At 39.2% G+C, this 17,315-nt stretch overlaps 2 protein-coding genes across 2 annotated transcripts; one reads left to right on the forward strand and one right to left on the reverse strand.

Moving 5' to 3' along the window:
* Positions 1–1,938: 1,938 nt before the first annotated feature.
* Positions 1,939–10,397, forward strand: LOC136251437 (kynureninase-like; the record flags this gene model as incomplete). Its single annotated transcript, XM_066043895.1, is given in 3 exon segments — positions 1,939–2,147; positions 7,597–7,705; positions 10,315–10,397. Coding segments are annotated over 3 exon segments (352 nt in total), but the record flags the coding sequence as incomplete, so codon positions are not given.
* Positions 10,398–10,901: 504 nt separating this feature from the next.
* LOC136239423 (short-chain collagen C4-like) lies at positions 10,902–17,253 on the reverse strand. Its single transcript, XM_066030164.1, has 6 exons — positions 17,020–17,253; positions 14,425–14,629; positions 14,266–14,319; positions 14,089–14,214; positions 13,968–14,039; positions 10,902–11,791 (listed from the first exon to the last, which is right to left on the reverse strand). The coding sequence occupies exons 1-6, from the start codon at positions 17,188–17,190 to the stop codon at positions 11,052–11,054; spliced, it is 1,368 nt and encodes a 455-aa protein (XP_065886236.1). The 5' UTR covers positions 17,191–17,253; the 3' UTR covers positions 10,902–11,051.
* Between the last annotated feature and the right edge of the window lie 62 nt (positions 17,254–17,315).

Raw genomic sequence — 17,315 nt, forward strand, 5'->3', positions numbered from 1 at the left:
AATAAGTTACCAGAAAGTTTGTGGAATGGCTAGGGGATACCAGAAAGGAACACCTAGTGCATTTGCTGACTCCCTCACAATATCTCATGGCAACCGTTCCCACCACATATGGTCGTACCTCGCTGGATGGAGTGATGCAAGTTCAGCAAGTGTTGATGATAATTGTCCTTGTGCTGTTCATCCTGGACTTGAACAAATTCTTCTGTTGGAATGAACTATCATTGTGAGGCTGGCACTGATGGTGCTACTGATACCAATGACTATTTTCTACCCGACTCTTTGTGGGATGGTTCTGACTGTCCCACTGGTAACATTTGTTGTGATAACCCCAACCTACCACGGTTCTATAAGGAGTTGGATATGGTTACTATGGATGATGTGGAGGTGAGCATTTGTACTGATGAAGACTTTAATAATGAAGCTATCCTTGTAGACCAGATGGAACTATAATGTACAGTGACATTGTTTGGTGCATGTGTATAATAAGTGTACGTACATGCGTGCATTGTAGAGACAATGTACAGCTTTCATGTAATGTACTATCTGTGCTTTTATAACAGATCTGTATGATATGAAGTACATAATATATATACATGCTCAATATACAGTAGGAGCAAAATGCGTACTGGGGATAAGGTGTAGTGCAGAAAGTTAATGTGTGATGAATGTCTTAACAAACTATAGATGGTTCTACAGCATCTTAGCAACGCATTATGTGACTGGACTTGCATGCGTTGCATGGGCACAAACTACACCCCATCATACAACAGGTCATATCTCAGTATGGGAAAAACATTGAATTCTGTCCTTGTACATTAAATGATTGCATGGTTATAGCATAAACATTAGAATAATCATGTACCCACATGCCCTGTTTCCCATTCATGTTGAGTAGTTGAAGTATAGCTGTGTGCATACACCCTGATGTTGCAAGCTGTACTATCATGTTACCTTACCTCTAGTTGTTTAGCATATATGCATCCAGTTGTTGTACAAAATTAGTATAGTGTACACGCAATGACATTTACAGCTTTGCTCTTTTTCACATCAATATTGATTTACTGATTGCAATAAGCTCCCTGACATTTCCTGTTTGATACTAGCTAGCTGTGCAAGTCTTGTAGACCTGATGCAGTAGTCTCGTTCCCATGGTGATGCAGGGCACTATTTTTCTTTTGCATTCATTTGGGTGGGACACAAAAATGAGAAAAGCAGTCTGGACGCGAGACTATGCCGTATAACAATTATGATTGAAGTACCTGTAAAGGCACATGGTCTGTATAATACTGTACCATTACAAAATTAACACATAATTATACAATCTAGAATCAATATCTGTTGTAAGGATCAAAATCGGTTTCAGTACAGAATTACTACATGGCAAAGTGTTCCAACCACTTGTTAGATCAAGCTACACATTCAGGATACTTAAATAACCTATAGGAAACCAGTGCATGTCCCCTGGTGTTGATAGTATATTCAGGTTAAACCGGCATTTCAAGACCTTTCAGTATAGGGGGAATATTTAAGGTAATGATACTAAAGGCGGTGGTCAGGGAGGACTGAGTGGCCCAGGAATAGTTAGTTACTTGAAGCATAGCATGTTTCAGTGTGTGAGGTGTAGCTAGTTCGGTCAGAAATGGCAGAGGGGAGTGGCATTACATTCATATCTCTGGTCAGTAAGGAGCTCTGCCCAGAATGTATCAGTACAAGACCTTGCAGCCGGTGTGCAAATTGAGTTGGATGACAGGAAATGGTTGGTGATGCACAGAGTAAACTGTCAAACCAAAGTCAGGATTCGTTTGGTAGGTAAAAAAACAAACAAAAAAAACGGGGTTTCGCGAAACCCACTAGATGCTTGTCTAAATTATACGGATAAAAATTTCGCTGTTTCTAGAAATCAGCGAAAATTTCCCCTTTTACAGGCGCTATAAAAATAATTATCTGCGAGCGCCAATTGTAGGCCTCGAACTGAAACAATAGATCTATGATGGAACAATTATTCCAGACAGCTCGGGAGGAAGGACTAGAGATTAACGATGACCGGTTCGCACAACTGCTGGATGACAGAGACCCGCTGAAGTTTCTGAGGGGACAATTTCACGTCCCCACAGTGTCAGAAGTACTGGATAATAAAGTTACTGAAGGTGCGTTTGTACGTAGTCTAAACAGAAACTTAGGCCAACAAAGTATCACCCTTTTAACTGGCTACGATCGCCCTTGCCGGTGCCATAACTACCCCAGTACCTACTATCCTAAGGTTTTCCCCCCGTGCTGGGTTCGCGTTCGTTTCGTTACAGCGAGCACCGCCCTGTGGTCTCTCCTCGGTGCACGTGATCTCGACTAAATTAAGCTTGGGTGAGACACGTGGGCCTCAGTGCCCACTGTACCCAGCACCAGTCACAGTGCACTGCCTAAAGATTCAGTGCACTGGAAAACACACCTTCATAGGGGTGGGTAGGTTAGGGAATTTAACTTCCACTGGTTCGTGAACTGTCACCTTGTGCTCAAACGCTGCACTACGCATACGCTAATTACTGCCATATGCACGTGATCCCTCGAATTGATCATACCCACATCGGCCAGTTAACCTGGGTTAAACTGCATCTAACCCTCATTATATAAGGCAATCATCTGATTGGAGGTGTGGTGCGAATCGTTCCGCCCATCAAACACGTGCTAAGCTAAAAATTCTGTTTCCCGTCTGCCCGAATATGTTAACTACCAAAATTAAATACTCTCATTTATTATTTCCAAAGCATGGCCTGTACTTTTAGTTCACGTAGCCATACAGGCCACTTTTTGTGCGGGGGCCAGGAAAAGCACCCAGAAAAGTACTGTAGTGGTCTGACCCCTTTTTTCATTTGGTCAGGAAAAATTGATCCAGTTTGAATATCTACACTTGTTCTGACACACCTCCATTATTGCTCTTTAGCCCATGTGCTATTACTATGCATGAGAAAAACATAGTGTACCCGTACATTACTGAATAGTGGCCAAGTCAGTGACAGACTTAATGTGCATTTGAGCATTGGTGAGTGCATACAAAGCCTTCGAGACATTATGAAATGCTTATTCAGTACATGCGTGTGACTGTAGTAGCGATCCCCAACCACAAGCGGGATTCTCAGAACAAGTACACATACTCAAATTGGCCCTTTTTCCCAACCAAATACAAATAATTCTTTAGCTAGTACTCGTGTATGGCTGTGGTTCTGTTATGGAGCATTTTTCGTGACAGTCAGTCCCTCTGTTCAAGTTAAAGTGTTCATTCATGACAAAAGCAATTTACAAAAAAGCTACCCTTTACAAATATTTATGTTATAATTCCCAACCCTTTTAAGTTCATCAAGCCCAAGATCTGAGCAGCTTGCAATCGTTGTATTTATTTTTAAATTTCAGCGTAATTGCTTGCTACTGTTGACTGTGTTTGCCAGTGCTTTTTAAACCAGGCGTGCACCCACAACCAGCGTGGGCGCATGTTTGGTTTACTGAAATTGTTTTCGTAAAAGTGTGTGTGTGTGTGTGTGTGTGTGTGTGTGTGTGTACCTATCTACATATCTATGTTTGTCCGTATGCACCCACATGAGCAAAATCAATAAATGGTAAAAGCAGTGTAAGAATTAGAAGCGAAATGAAGTCTGTATTAATTTACGCCCAGGTAAACTTTGCTCTGAGGTGGTTTCTTTTCGGTGGTCTGAAATACCGGTATGGCGACTCTCCTCAGACTTTGTGCATTACCTTCCCTTTGGGTTTTACAAGCGTTTAACAATTGAGAAACAGCAGTGCAGGCCTCGTAGCCTACTAGGAATAGCCTATCCCTTCGTTGGGAAGGGGGCGTATCCCAAACGTATGCGAATGAAAATGAAGAGCAGCTCTGAGGCTTTGTCAGGAGAATTTGTGGGAAAAAACACTATAGTCAAACTATAAAACAGTTTAGAAAATACTTCTGTACATAATATGTTGTTAAAAGCGGTTTGTCTAACAAACACTTCCTTACCAGTGCATAGCAACGTATTTGAAGAATTGCAAAAATTTAATGAATTACGAAATCTGAGAATTATGTTGAAGTAATTTTGCATTATTGCACAACATAATAAAATAGTAATACATAGTTGGTTAATTAATTCCAGATGAGTTAGCTAGCTGCATGGCGCCTGGTTTTTAGAAGTAACAGAACATCAACTTGTTTCTTGAAATTTGACTAATTGTGTGTACGTGCGTGCGTGCGTGCGTGTGTGTGTGTGCGCACGTACGTGCGTGCGTGAATGTGTGTGTTATTTATCAAACTGGGTAGACAGCACTACTGATATACCCAGAAAAAAATTGTTATTATTTACAATTAGTTTAGTTAAGTAGATGTTAGATTGAGATATAGTTAATGAATTGGATTCTACTGTGGTTGGTGGTAATGTGTTCCATTCCTTAATTGTTCTGGGGAAGAAACTGTACATATATGAAGATGTTCTGGTAAGCAGATGTATAAAAGAGGATTGGTGACGAAGTCAACATGTCTGGTAGTATGGTGATACTTGAAGTGCAATAACGTTATTGTTAGCTCTGTAGAGCAGTGATAGTCTAGCTTTTTTCCATCTCTTTTCCAAGACGGGCCATTGCAATTGTTGGAACATTGATGTTATACTGCTGTATCTACTCTACTTTTTTAGTGCCCAGCGGGCAGCCCTTCTTTGAATCTCCTCAATATTGTAATGTAAACTGCTTGATAGGGGTCCCATACAGTGCTGACATATTCTAAGGTAGGAGGCTGAACAAGACTGAGATATGCAGCTTCTTTAGTCGATTGGAGGCAGCTGAACTGCAAGAACATGCACTAAAGCATAAATTGTAGACGTAAACGGGTGACTCCAATGTGGTTATTGTAGCCAGTGTGGTATAGGATTTATGATGCAAAGGACACTGGTCCCATTGTGTGTGTGTCATTCAGTATAGTTTTGGTATATACATGTTCTAGAGAAAGATCATGCTAGTTACATGTTATTATTATTATTATTATTATTACTAGGACCGCGTCACATACAACCAAGTACATACACCAACGTTGCAACCTACCCATTGGGCAAGTATAAACAGTGCCATAGGCAGCACTCAGAGCAGTGTGCGTGTACCGGTGGAAATGATACATATGCATACGTACACAGGCAAGGGAGTTTAACTGGCATCAGAAAACCACAATACTAAAACACAACTTACACAAAAACCAAGTTAAGTTAGATATATTGAAAGGAACTATATATTGTAGGTGTGACGTGTCTCTGAAGATGACTCAGCAGTGAAGTGACGCTATGCAGAATAAGGGGTATGATGAGGGCACAATTAGCAGTTGATCCCAATCAAGCCAATATGGCACAACAGACTCTGTTGTAACTAGAGGCCACTGGTGATGTACCAGTATATCAGCGGTGTGGCATTGGCACAGTGATTACAGTCTATAATATTATGCATACAGCCATGCACAACATACAGGAGATAGTTACACATTGTTGTATATGCAGCACTGCATCAACTTCTTGTTTAGCTATTACAGACTCACAGTAGAGTAGTAGTTAAGCCGAGTGGGAAATAATTCCAGCCGCTAGCAAGCCAGATGAAGGATGAAGATGTATAATACAATTACCGGTACAAGTATTACATTACTCATTACCTTGTTGTTCCAGCTGGTTGTTTATGAACCTATCAGCTGGTATCCCAACTGGTCATCAGCTGGTTGTTCACTGCATGACGCCTGGAGCGCATATCCTGCACACAAAATACAGTTACAAACATTTAAACATACTTGTAATGTTGTTGTTTACCAGTAAAGTGGTGCCTGGCCTCTCCTCAGACATTTACTAATCTAATCTGTAATTAAACAAGGGCGTGGTGCTGGGCGTTATATAGAATTACACGTACGGTAAAGTCATCAGCATGAACAGGCGTACTTATTATACGGTTGTGCCTTCATTCACAGGCGAATCTATCCCCGCTTAGTTCATGTCTCTAGGCCTCGTTTTCTCAAACATTATTTATTATTTATTTATTTATTCATTCATTCATTATTAATGACGTAATTTTACCGCATTTCGTATTATTCTTAGTACTTGGTTGTATAATTATTATTTAATTTTGCTGTGAAAACTTCACAAACAGAAGAATATACACAGATATAATATAATAAATAATGTTAGCTATTGATTGCAAAATAATAGTTACGTAGCAGAGATTTGAATATGTCAGTGTTTTCCGCTTCAAAGATGTAGCGAGGTAGTACGTTCCATTGCCTTGATGTTGATGGTATAAAGGAGTATTTGTAGGTGTCAGTGTTACAAAATGGTTCGATGAGTCTAAACATATGGCATGATCTGGTCTGTAGCTGGTACTGTGATGTCTGTAGATGAAACTCAGGTATGTATTCAGGTGGTAAATAGACATTTTGTTTAAGAATGTTGTATAGCATAGTTAAGGAGAGCTGTTCTCTTCGAGACTCTAGTGATTCCCACTTAAGTTCGTTAACCATCTGTGTTACACTAGCATGATAGGAGTATATACCTTTGACATATCGTGCAGCACGCCTCTGAACTTTTTCTAATGCGATCTTGTCAGTTGTTAAATGAGGGTTCCAGACTGTAGTTGCATATTCAAGTTTAGGGCGTACTAGGCTAAGGTAGGCTCTCTCTCTAAGGTGAATAGATGATGTCCTCAAGTTACGCTTTAGCAGACCAAGCATCTGATTTGCTTTGGAGGTGATAGATTGGATATGTAGGTGCCACTTCAAATCACTCTGAATAATGATGCCTAACTATTTGTAATGTTCAACAGGTGAGAGGAGATGATTGTGTAGTCTGTAGGGAGTAACGATTTTATTTCTTCTAGGATGTAAAACAGTCATGGTAAAGCACTTTGATACATTTAGTCTCATCAGCCATCTCTGCTGCCATTCTTGTAACGCACATAAATCTTCTTGTAACCTCTCAGCATCTTCAGGGGTACGGATAGCCCTATATATTATACAGTGATCAGCGAAAAGTTTAATAGAACTATGTAAAATGGATTCCGGTAGATCATTGATATAGATGGAGAAAAGAGTAGGGCCAAGGACTGTGCCTTGAGGGACACCAGACAGTAATGTTAATTATGGTCATTGAGAGATTGGAGGAAATTTGACTTGAGTTATTACGTACATGCATACACACAACAAATGCTCATGTATACATACACTATTTCTTGCAAGTTTTTATGTACTCTTAAGAGTAGCCAACATGTGTAACAGTAGTCACAGTACATTATTACCCTGTACATTGTTCTAACAAGTGTAATTATGAGAAACTGTGTAGTTCACAATAGCAAATGGGACTGTTCAGTTAAAATGTTTTGTCAGTGAATAGAGCTCTGTACATGCTGAGCTGTACTTGGTAACATTTTCCCTTACTGATTTTAACTATGTACCTGAAACATGTTTCTAATTGTCAGGTGCTCAGAGAATAAAATCTCCCACTGCAAGCAATTAAATTCTATATCAAACAGATATGTTGAAGTGAACATATGGTAGTAGAAGTATTTGTATGCTTGTCCATGTATCTCATCTTTGTTTCCACATAGGGGTGGATGGTAGCAAGAAGTGTGTTTATTTAGCTGGTAATTCACTGGGACTACAGCCAAAGGGTACACAACAGCTAGTATTGGAAGAGCTTGAGAAATGGAAGACCAGGTCAGTGATGGTGTATGTGTGCAGTAGATCCTGTATTTGAAAAGGGTTTTAAAAACTCTTAATACAATAGTTTTGTACTCCTTTCTGTCTGTGGACACGCTATAGGTCAAAGCTATTTAGGGTAAAGGAAAATAGCATACATGCACGCACTGTGCACACACACATTTTTACAAAAACTGATTTCAGAAATCCAGGCACGCACCCACAACTGTCCTGCAGGCAGCGGTGGGTGCATTCCTGGTTTAAAATTTCTCTGCAGCATGTTGTTTTGATAGGAAGTGTGATATGTTACAGTATTTATTGAGATTCTTCCGGGTGGTGTTACCATGTAGACTTTTGACCAAGTACGTGTGTAATAAAGTGATTAGGTTTCCTTGTTGACTTTTACTCTAATAGAACATTCACCTGCAAAAATACTCATATAGAACTCAGGCTATTGGCTAAACCCCAGTCCCTGACCACATGAAAGAGATATCAGGTGAAATGAAAGGTCCCTTGCATTGGTATTAATGCAAGGGAATACCCTATACATACACTTAATGCTTTTATATAGTGTACAAGACAGAGCCCGCACCCTGACTGGGCACTGTACAACACTCGGACCAGATTATTATACTAGGCCACCTCATTGTCCTGTTAAATGTTTTATTTAAAGTTTCTTCATAACTGGTCATTCAACCGAGTGGATAGAGTAGCTCCTGTCTGTAAGGAGCAGTAGAGTAGCTTCTGTCTTCTTCTGTCTATACTTCTACGCCACTAGTGACATGTTATTGTAGAGTTTTAGCTCCTTGCCATTGCTCCAGTACTTGGATCTTCAGGCTTCAGTGATGGACTAACTAGCAGGTGTTGATGTTTACATAGCTCGTTACGTAGTCTCATGCTAGCTACACCCCTGCCTGCCAAGTTCTTCAGTAATATGTAGCTAGCTACCATATAGCCTAAATATTTTGAGGGGGAAAATTTTCGCTGATTTCGCGGTTTTGGGTGTTATCAGCAAAAATTTTGCCCTCGAAATATTTAGGCCTCCATATACTCTAATACATTTAGAGAGTGTTTGCAAATCCACGAAAATTTTATTTTTAGCAACATTGCTCAACCTCGAAATATTTGCCCCTCGAAATATTTAGGCTATACGGTATGTAGCACAACTGTGTACATTATTGTTTATGACTGAAGTTGTTGAGAATACAATTAGTATCATCACCTCACACTGCTATAGCTCAGTCACCTAGTTTAGCACTTATATTCTAACTGATTAGTGCACGCATGAACATTGTAATTATCAGTACCAGCGGTTGTAGTTTGATAATGAATTTTCCATCATTCCATCATTACAGTGGCTAGATAATGCCTGGTTTATTGTTAGTAAATCCCAGTCTGCTAGTCCAGTCCATGAGTCCAGTCCATGGAATATAGTAGGCCTAGCTTGAATAATTTTGATTGCAAGTTTCAAATTGCATAGCTGCACTATTAACTTTTGAGTTTCATTCAGGATAAGGAATGTATGTTAGGCAGCTGATAGTAATGATGGATTCTTATGTATGTTCTTCTGGTCAATTTCCCCCCTTGAGGACTGTTCAGTATATTTTGTTATCAAAGGTATGTTCTGTTTAGAAGGTCTGTAGGAATTAATGGCTGTTCGGCAGGTCAAATGGGTCACATTTTGTCTGGGTCATCTGGGTCTGATGTATTTTACCAAACAGTACAATAGTACTACTCGTCCACTTAAATATAGGGATTGTGTGTTACTGTCTGTAGACATACATGGACCCATACCCATTTACCAGCAGTCTGTAGGTATGTACAGCCATTATGTGGAGCCATGTCCACTATAGCTAATTGATTGTTATTGTGTGAGTCACCAGTTTCCTTTTGTGGGTCACACCCACTTATCAGGAATGCATGATGCTGTCTGTAGGCATATACGTACATGCTAGTGATGCCACAGTATAGGAAAACTCTGTATCACCAAGGTTTGTGTCACGATATGAACATATATAATGATAGATTGGCTGTATCATATCATATCACCAACTCATTACATCCATACTAGTGTATATCAATCTATCATGACACCACTATACAGACACCAGTAATACATGGAGTTACATAGTAAGCGTGGTGAAGTTTGTACACAGGTATACCACACTATACCTGCTTATAGGAAACACGTTTTGTTGCCCATGGAACTATGCCTAATAACGAATCGTTAATTATTTACCAAATATGTATGCTAGCAGAAAATCCAAAATGTATCCTGTGTTTTCTAGTGTGGTGTATAAATCATAAAGAATTGTTCTACAATGGCAATTAGTTAACAGTAAATATCATGCAGATCTTGTAAGTTTATTCAAGAGTACAAACATCTTAACATATTTTTTGTACATATGTATACTATATGCTAGGAAATTTTGATGTATGAAACATTTTTGATGAATTTGACAAATCAAATTCATCTAATACCCATAAGAACCTTTTAAAGTACATGTTTTTATATAAAATTTGTTGAATTTAATTCGTCAAATCTGATGAAGTGTGAATTCATCAAATTTTTATCACGTCAAAATTTCCTTGTGTGTGGTACAGTACTGATACGTTTCTCTCCTCAGAGGAGTGCTAGGCCACTTTGAGGGTCAGCGGCCATGGGCTCCAATTGAAGATGTGGTAAACAAGCAAAGTGGAGTATTAGTGGGTAAGACTGTGGTATGCGTGTGTGTGTGTGTGTGTGCGTGTGTGTGCATTCATTGTGGTGAGCTCTTGACACAAGCTTTGGTGTTTATTAAACCAGGTCACACCCTGGGTTACTGTGCAGATCAGTGGGTCAGCAGCAGTGACCCCACTTCAATCCCTGACATAGGCGGCGGAAGAGGGGGTGCTGAACACCCCCAACGTAAAGCTGTATTTAACAATAGTCGTCACGTGAACTTCCAGGTACTTGTCAATCACGATCGAAATATCTAATAGACCCTAATACAACAGTCAAGCATGTATTAAAAAGTACTAGTATTTGATTAACAGCTAAAACCACCAAAAATGCCTCCAAATTCAATCTCCTGACACCTAATTTTAAAAATATTCCTGGCCCAGATCCCCCTAGAATTAGCATGCTTGGTGTGCTCTAACTACCACCATAAATTTTTGGCACCCCCAACTATAGTACCCTTCTGCCTCCTATGCCTGACTACAGTACCATGTGTTGTCTGTTACTAAGTACTGTATAAGATTTAAATCACACAAATTCCATAACAAAATATTTCTGTGACACTGTGGGCTTTTCTGACTAATCAGTGTGGGCCTATCAATGCGTGTGTAACTACGCTGAGAATATACATAAATGGCATCAGTGTCACTTAGTGCAAACTGCACATGATAATTCTCTATTATCATCATATGGAGGACAAGGAAGTGATCCACATTTTCCCTCAGTGAAGTAGAACACCATGCCATCATGATTGGTAGCTGATCCAGGTACTGATTTAAAGGCAGTATCTATGCAAGTATACTCAGTACGATAATGACCACTAGCATGATATGGAGCCATCAAATATCCGTAATATTCTCTGGTCCATCCACTAGGACAAGTGTACTTGGCAGGGACCATGTAGACTGTAGAACGTTGTATGGCATAACAAACTGCACAAGGTGCATCGTGGTCATGTCTACCATGAAGATGACTGTTACTATCAGTATAAGTTTGATACTCAGCTCCATACATTAGTGCTCTGGATTGATCACCACTAATTGGCCTGAGGAAGTTAGGATCCATAGGTAGACATTGTGGATTACTACCACCACCACTGTGAGACCAGTAAGATCCACCTGCCCTTCCACTATAGACCAATTGTGCAGTTGATGGACACCGGTCATGTCCCCATCTTACATACACAGTTCCTCCATTCCTCTCTTCCTTGTCCCCTTTCACACCTTTCTGTCCTATAGCTCCTTTAGGACCAGTTAGTCCTGTTGGTCCTGGTGATCCACTACTACCCTTCTCTCCTTTATCTCCTTTCATTCCTTGATATCCCATTTCTCCTTTCAATCCTCTTGGACCAGGTTCTCCTATTTCTCCAGTTGGCCCTTGCAACCCTAATGTGTATACATATGTATAGTTATATCAGTGTACAACATATTCACATCTGTAGACAGTCACATTGCTGTTATTGGTGCATATAACTACAAAGCAGCTATCTGTACAGTAAAAGTTTTATGTACTAGCTTTTGGCTGTGAAATTTTATTGATATCAAACAGTATGGTATAGTAGGGTCCCCCTAAAATGTACAATGCCGACCAAAATGTTTCTGTTAAAACCATCATAGAAATATATAAATCACCTTAGTCTTAGTGCAAATTCATGCTGCGAGAAAAACACCTATCGAGGGTCAAATATTGATTTTTTAATAACAAATTGCCCAAACTGAATTTTTGGTTTGCCTGAGTAGCGGTCAGATTTACCCTTTATCTTCAACTAACATTGGTACCTGCCCTACGTGCAGGACCATCTCCACATTAAAACATTTTAATGCCGGACCAAGCATTAAACACCACCACTGCTCATGTAGCTATGTAGAGTGCATGGTTATGTCACATTTTTAAAAAGCATGAGGTTTTCTTATGCCATCTTGCTGAAATTAATGATGCAAAATGCCAAAATTTATTGTTTATGGTTTTGAGAGGAATGTAGTTCAGTTATTCAGTTCGTCTTCTCTACCAGTGACTTCACCGCGCTGTAAGAAGCAAACAAAAGCATTGGTACCTACCTAGCTGTTTTACATGCAGGGTAACTAATGTAATGATAATTAATATATTGGGAGCCAAGCATAAATATTAGTGTCCTGCATAGCATGCATGTTGAGTGTACTTCCTTATTATGATCAGTGTTGTTATCATTCTACCTATGAGTTGGAGCAATTATTTCAGCTTTAGTTTGGTGACCTTACATCTAAACTTACGAATGTCAGCTGTGAAAATCCTTCTCTGGTAACTTTTCAAACTTCACTGCCCTATAACTCAAGCATATTCTGTCCTATTCATGGAGGATAGCAACGAAACAACAGACAAGCTTCTTTCCATGTATAGAAAATTGGAACATACTGTATACTTTGTAAGTAACGGAAGTTTCACTGTAGGTTATCACTTATCATCATTTTTCCCAATGGCTTCGATACATTTTTGTGGGCATCCACAGCGTCCAGTGGTTGCGCAATGGGCAAGTAACACCAATTACATTAGAGCTGAGCGATAGTGCAACTATCACTATCACGATTTGATAGTAACTTTTATATCACGATAACGATAGTATCACGATAGTACTACTAGTTATCAAAGACACTCAACTTCACATAAATGACACACAAATAATCCAATTACACACCATCTGGTTTTCTAACGCTATATTGGTAAATTGTTATGTATTACAGTTGTAATCTTTGTTGTGCATGCTCAACTGGACTTTCACAGTTTCCTCAACTTCAACACTATCATGTTTGCTGCTGTTATTCATGCTTGTGAGAGATGTTTTGATATATCGCGATAGTATGATTGCATACTATCATTATCACGATTGTTACTCACTATCACGATAATCGATAGATCGCAACTATTGCTCAGCTCTAGATTACATTCCTAAGGCCTTACATGCAACTGTACCATTATGTAGTCAACACACTGTATTAAGGTTCTGTTGTTTACTTTTACAAGTAATGGTGTTCTAACATGACTTGAATTTGATTAAACACTGGGAATTACTCAAACCTATCCAAAATAAACACCCGGTCTCGAGTAATGGCTCTATTTGTTGCATAGGCGGCGGAAAGGGGGGGGCTAGGGGGCTAAAGCCCCCCCTCAGAATGATATCACACCGAAATAATCTTTCTTGGAGTGGAGCTGAAAACCGTGATAAAGATCGAGATACTCTAATAGAGCAGTCACTCTAATAAAGTAGTCAGTGTGTAGCGAGCTATGTAAGGATTTTTATGTAGTTTATCAGCTAGAAATGGTAGCTGGTGAGGTGGAAAGCTCTTATCAGTTGGTTGTGACCTTTTTTTTTTTTTTTTTTTTTTTTTTTGGTCTCACCTTACCAAACTATAGAAATAAGTCTGGGTCAGCCCAGCCCCCCCTCATATCAACTACTTCCTCTGCCGCTGATTTGTTGTATATACGAGGAAATATGATACATGTATGCATCGATGGCTATGCGATGAGGTAGTTGATATGTTGTGTTATGTAACAGATACTAAAATATATGCGTGTACTGTGCAGTACCTTGAGCTCCATTGTCACCTTTCCTGCCAGGTATGCCAGTTTCTCCTCCTGGTCCTCGTAATCCAGTATCACCTGTTATGATTGTGTTATATGATGATGTGTACTGTAAATAATGTAGTACCTATTAATCCTCTTGGTCCCCTATCACCAGGGTCTCCTCTTGGTCCAGTATCTCCTTTCATAGCAGTATTACCTTTTGGTCCTGTCAATCCAGCTACGCCATTACTTCCTTTTTGACCTCTGTCACCTTAGCATGTAGTTTTGTAGCCAAGTGATATGTTAATGTGCAAAGACAAACCTTGATCTCCCTTCTCTCCTCTCTCTCCCATAGGACCAGGGTAACCTTGGTCACCTATTGTATATTGTGAGCATATGGTCTTACGTACTGTATGTATAGTAGTGTCAGTAATACTAATATGTATATAGCTGGCTGAATTACTACATATATTCACCATACCTATTAATCCTCTTGGTCCTCGATCTCCAATATCACCTCTTGGTCCTGGAGGACTAACGTCACCTTTATGTCCTTGTTTCCCTTCATTTCCTATTGGACCAGGAGGACCTCTGGGACCTGGTGTACCATCTTTACACTGACAATCATATCCTAACTGTCTCTTTGTGATGTCATGAATATTAATGGTGTCCACATCTGTTTTTAACTGAAACAACATTAGCTATGCATGTGACTGGATTTCATACACATAGCATTGGCGGACCCAGGTTGGGGCATTTGGGGCAAATTCCCCTCCCCCACTCTGTGGAAGAGCCATATTTATTTTGATTGAAATACTATACACCTTGTCAGACCAAAATCAATTTATATAACTCATGAAAACTGCATATATTACCTCCATTTATTGCAAACTCACCTAAACCATAGTTAAAGTACATAGCTGTCAAACTGTCACTCAGCACCGTAGTATGTACTAAGCGTCTCTAAAAATAATTATCGTATTGCTGGTGTTAAGACTGTCATAGCCTATTAAACAGATTTTAAGACTTCACAACCATCTGCAAAGGCGATAATGACGAAAATCAACCTATTAAGGAGTGATCATTGCTACTTAAAAATTACAAGAGAATCTGCTCTCTCCAACCACCTACAACTTAGCCTGTTTATGCCCATCCCCTTGCCAACCCCTGGATCTGCCCCTGCATAGTAACAAAAAATGATGGTATATGAATAACTACAGAACCACTCAAACACAATGTTGTGAGCATTAAAAAACTCACTAATTAAGAGGTGTGGCACCTGATTTGCTCACAAGTATTCATCCCAAATGAAATAGGATGAATACTTGCAAGCAAAACAGGTGCCACGCCCTTCAATTAGCGAGATTTTAATTGCTTGCACTCTCGTAAGACAACATTGCATTTGACCGGTACTGTCTACAGAAAATAATTTTCACTTTAACATTTAGTACTGGTCGCTATTCTACTGTATACAGTATTGTATCAAGGAAAAGAGTGGCACCCAATATTTGAAGCTATAATTGCAAGACAAAGCATGTACTCCAATACTGATTTCTAGGAAACAAAGTAGCTAACTGTGTTCAGATGTGTTCTGCCTGATACATTGCCCTGCATATGAGGAGTTATACGTAAAGCACACCTGTAATCAAGCTGCTTACTTAATTCAAGTTGTTGTAGGTGTGATATGCAGTGTACAGGTAATTCATATTTTTTCTTAGTGTTCTTGATACGCTACCAACAAATTGACAAGTAAAGTGATAGGGGTACTTGTCTGAAAAGTTTCAGTAAATAGTTAGTTAGTCAGCCAACAGAAAATTCTGATAACCAATGTTTTAGAAACTCATTGGAAGCATTTTGCATTGACCAGAGGTGCATTTCTCAAATTTAGCATAAAGAAGAAACAATCTCTTTAAATGCTGCCAAGCTCATTCCATTACTTTTTTATACAATAGAACAACAAAAATAAATATCTACAAAATTATAATCCATGTCTTCATAATGTGGCAATGAGGTTGTGGTGGAAAATTGAATTCAAAGTGTGTACGATATATTGAAGACATCATTATTATATTGATGCTAACCAGCATTGAAACTGGGTCACTACTGCTGACCCGGATGACCCACTGATCCGTATTGACCTGGATTAATTAAAGCTGAGGTGTGCGATAAGAGCTATGTTTCGGATAGTCTCGAACGAGGGAGACTACGTTTTGAGCGTTCAATTCGTGTTGAGTAAATGAGTAGTTATGTGATAACTGCGCCGGTAAATTTATAATTTAAAATAAGTATTACAATTTTCTGACATATTGAAGTGGGTGTGGCTCACAAAAGTACTTATCCTGCTGCAAGACTAGACTATATACAACTTGTACAATAATTGATTAGTGGGCGTGGCTCCACGTAAGCTTGCAGACAGCAACGGACACAGTTTCGTGCTACAGACTGCACTTACTAATAAATGGGCGTGGCTGAGTGTATGTTTGTAATGTGATAAGTGGGTGTGGCTCACAAAAAAGCTACGCGATTAGCGTTTATAAGTTTCCACGTCGTCAAACGAACAATTTTGCTTCTCATGTGATCCAATCCGGCCAGATAATTTGTAAATCGGGTCGGACCCAGATGACCCAGAGAAAATGTGACTCGGTTGACCCAACCCAGTTTCATCGCTGATGCTAACAGCACATATGTACACAATTTGCTGCAGCAATTAATATAGTGTGGATTGCACAACAACTGAGTTGCATTGATTAATTAAAAGTGAAACCACAACTAAAACACAACAATGGGTGAACATTCCTTTTGCTTCAGACAACACTTTATTAAATACATACGTAGCTACAAGAACTCCTACTACCTGGATTTCTATTTAAAGCATAAAGATTATAAAGTTTGATATTTCTCTAGAATCATGATTTTGGAATCATGTGATCAGTTTTTGCCTGTACCCAGGCATCCATTAATGCTGTCTAGTTATTTCCCATAGTATATTGTGATCTGAATACATAACTAGGGACTAGGGTAGTATCACTTTGTCCTGTAATTTTTAAACTAAACTAGATAAATGCTCAACTCTCACCTCAACGTGTTCCTGTAACTTCAACAACAGTTCCCTGTCATACTCTACTTGTTGTTGTAGTAGATCTAGTGATGACTGGAAGTACCAAGTCACACCAAACAGTAGAACTAGACTAACTAGTGATAGTACTAAACTAACTACCAACACAACATCCTTGTTGGTAGCAGTCATTGCTAATATAACTACTAATTCAACCTGTCTTCTATCCAAGTAATAGTTAGAAACTGCAGAAAATTTATATTATATAGGGCTTCTATTTTTCATGATCATTGCAAATAAATTGATCAACCACATAG

Source organism: Dysidea avara, chromosome 1, assembly GCF_963678975.1.
Source record: "Dysidea avara chromosome 1, odDysAvar1.4, whole genome shotgun sequence".
In the NCBI taxonomy this organism is placed as follows: Eukaryota; Metazoa; Porifera; class Demospongiae; order Dictyoceratida; family Dysideidae; genus Dysidea; species Dysidea avara.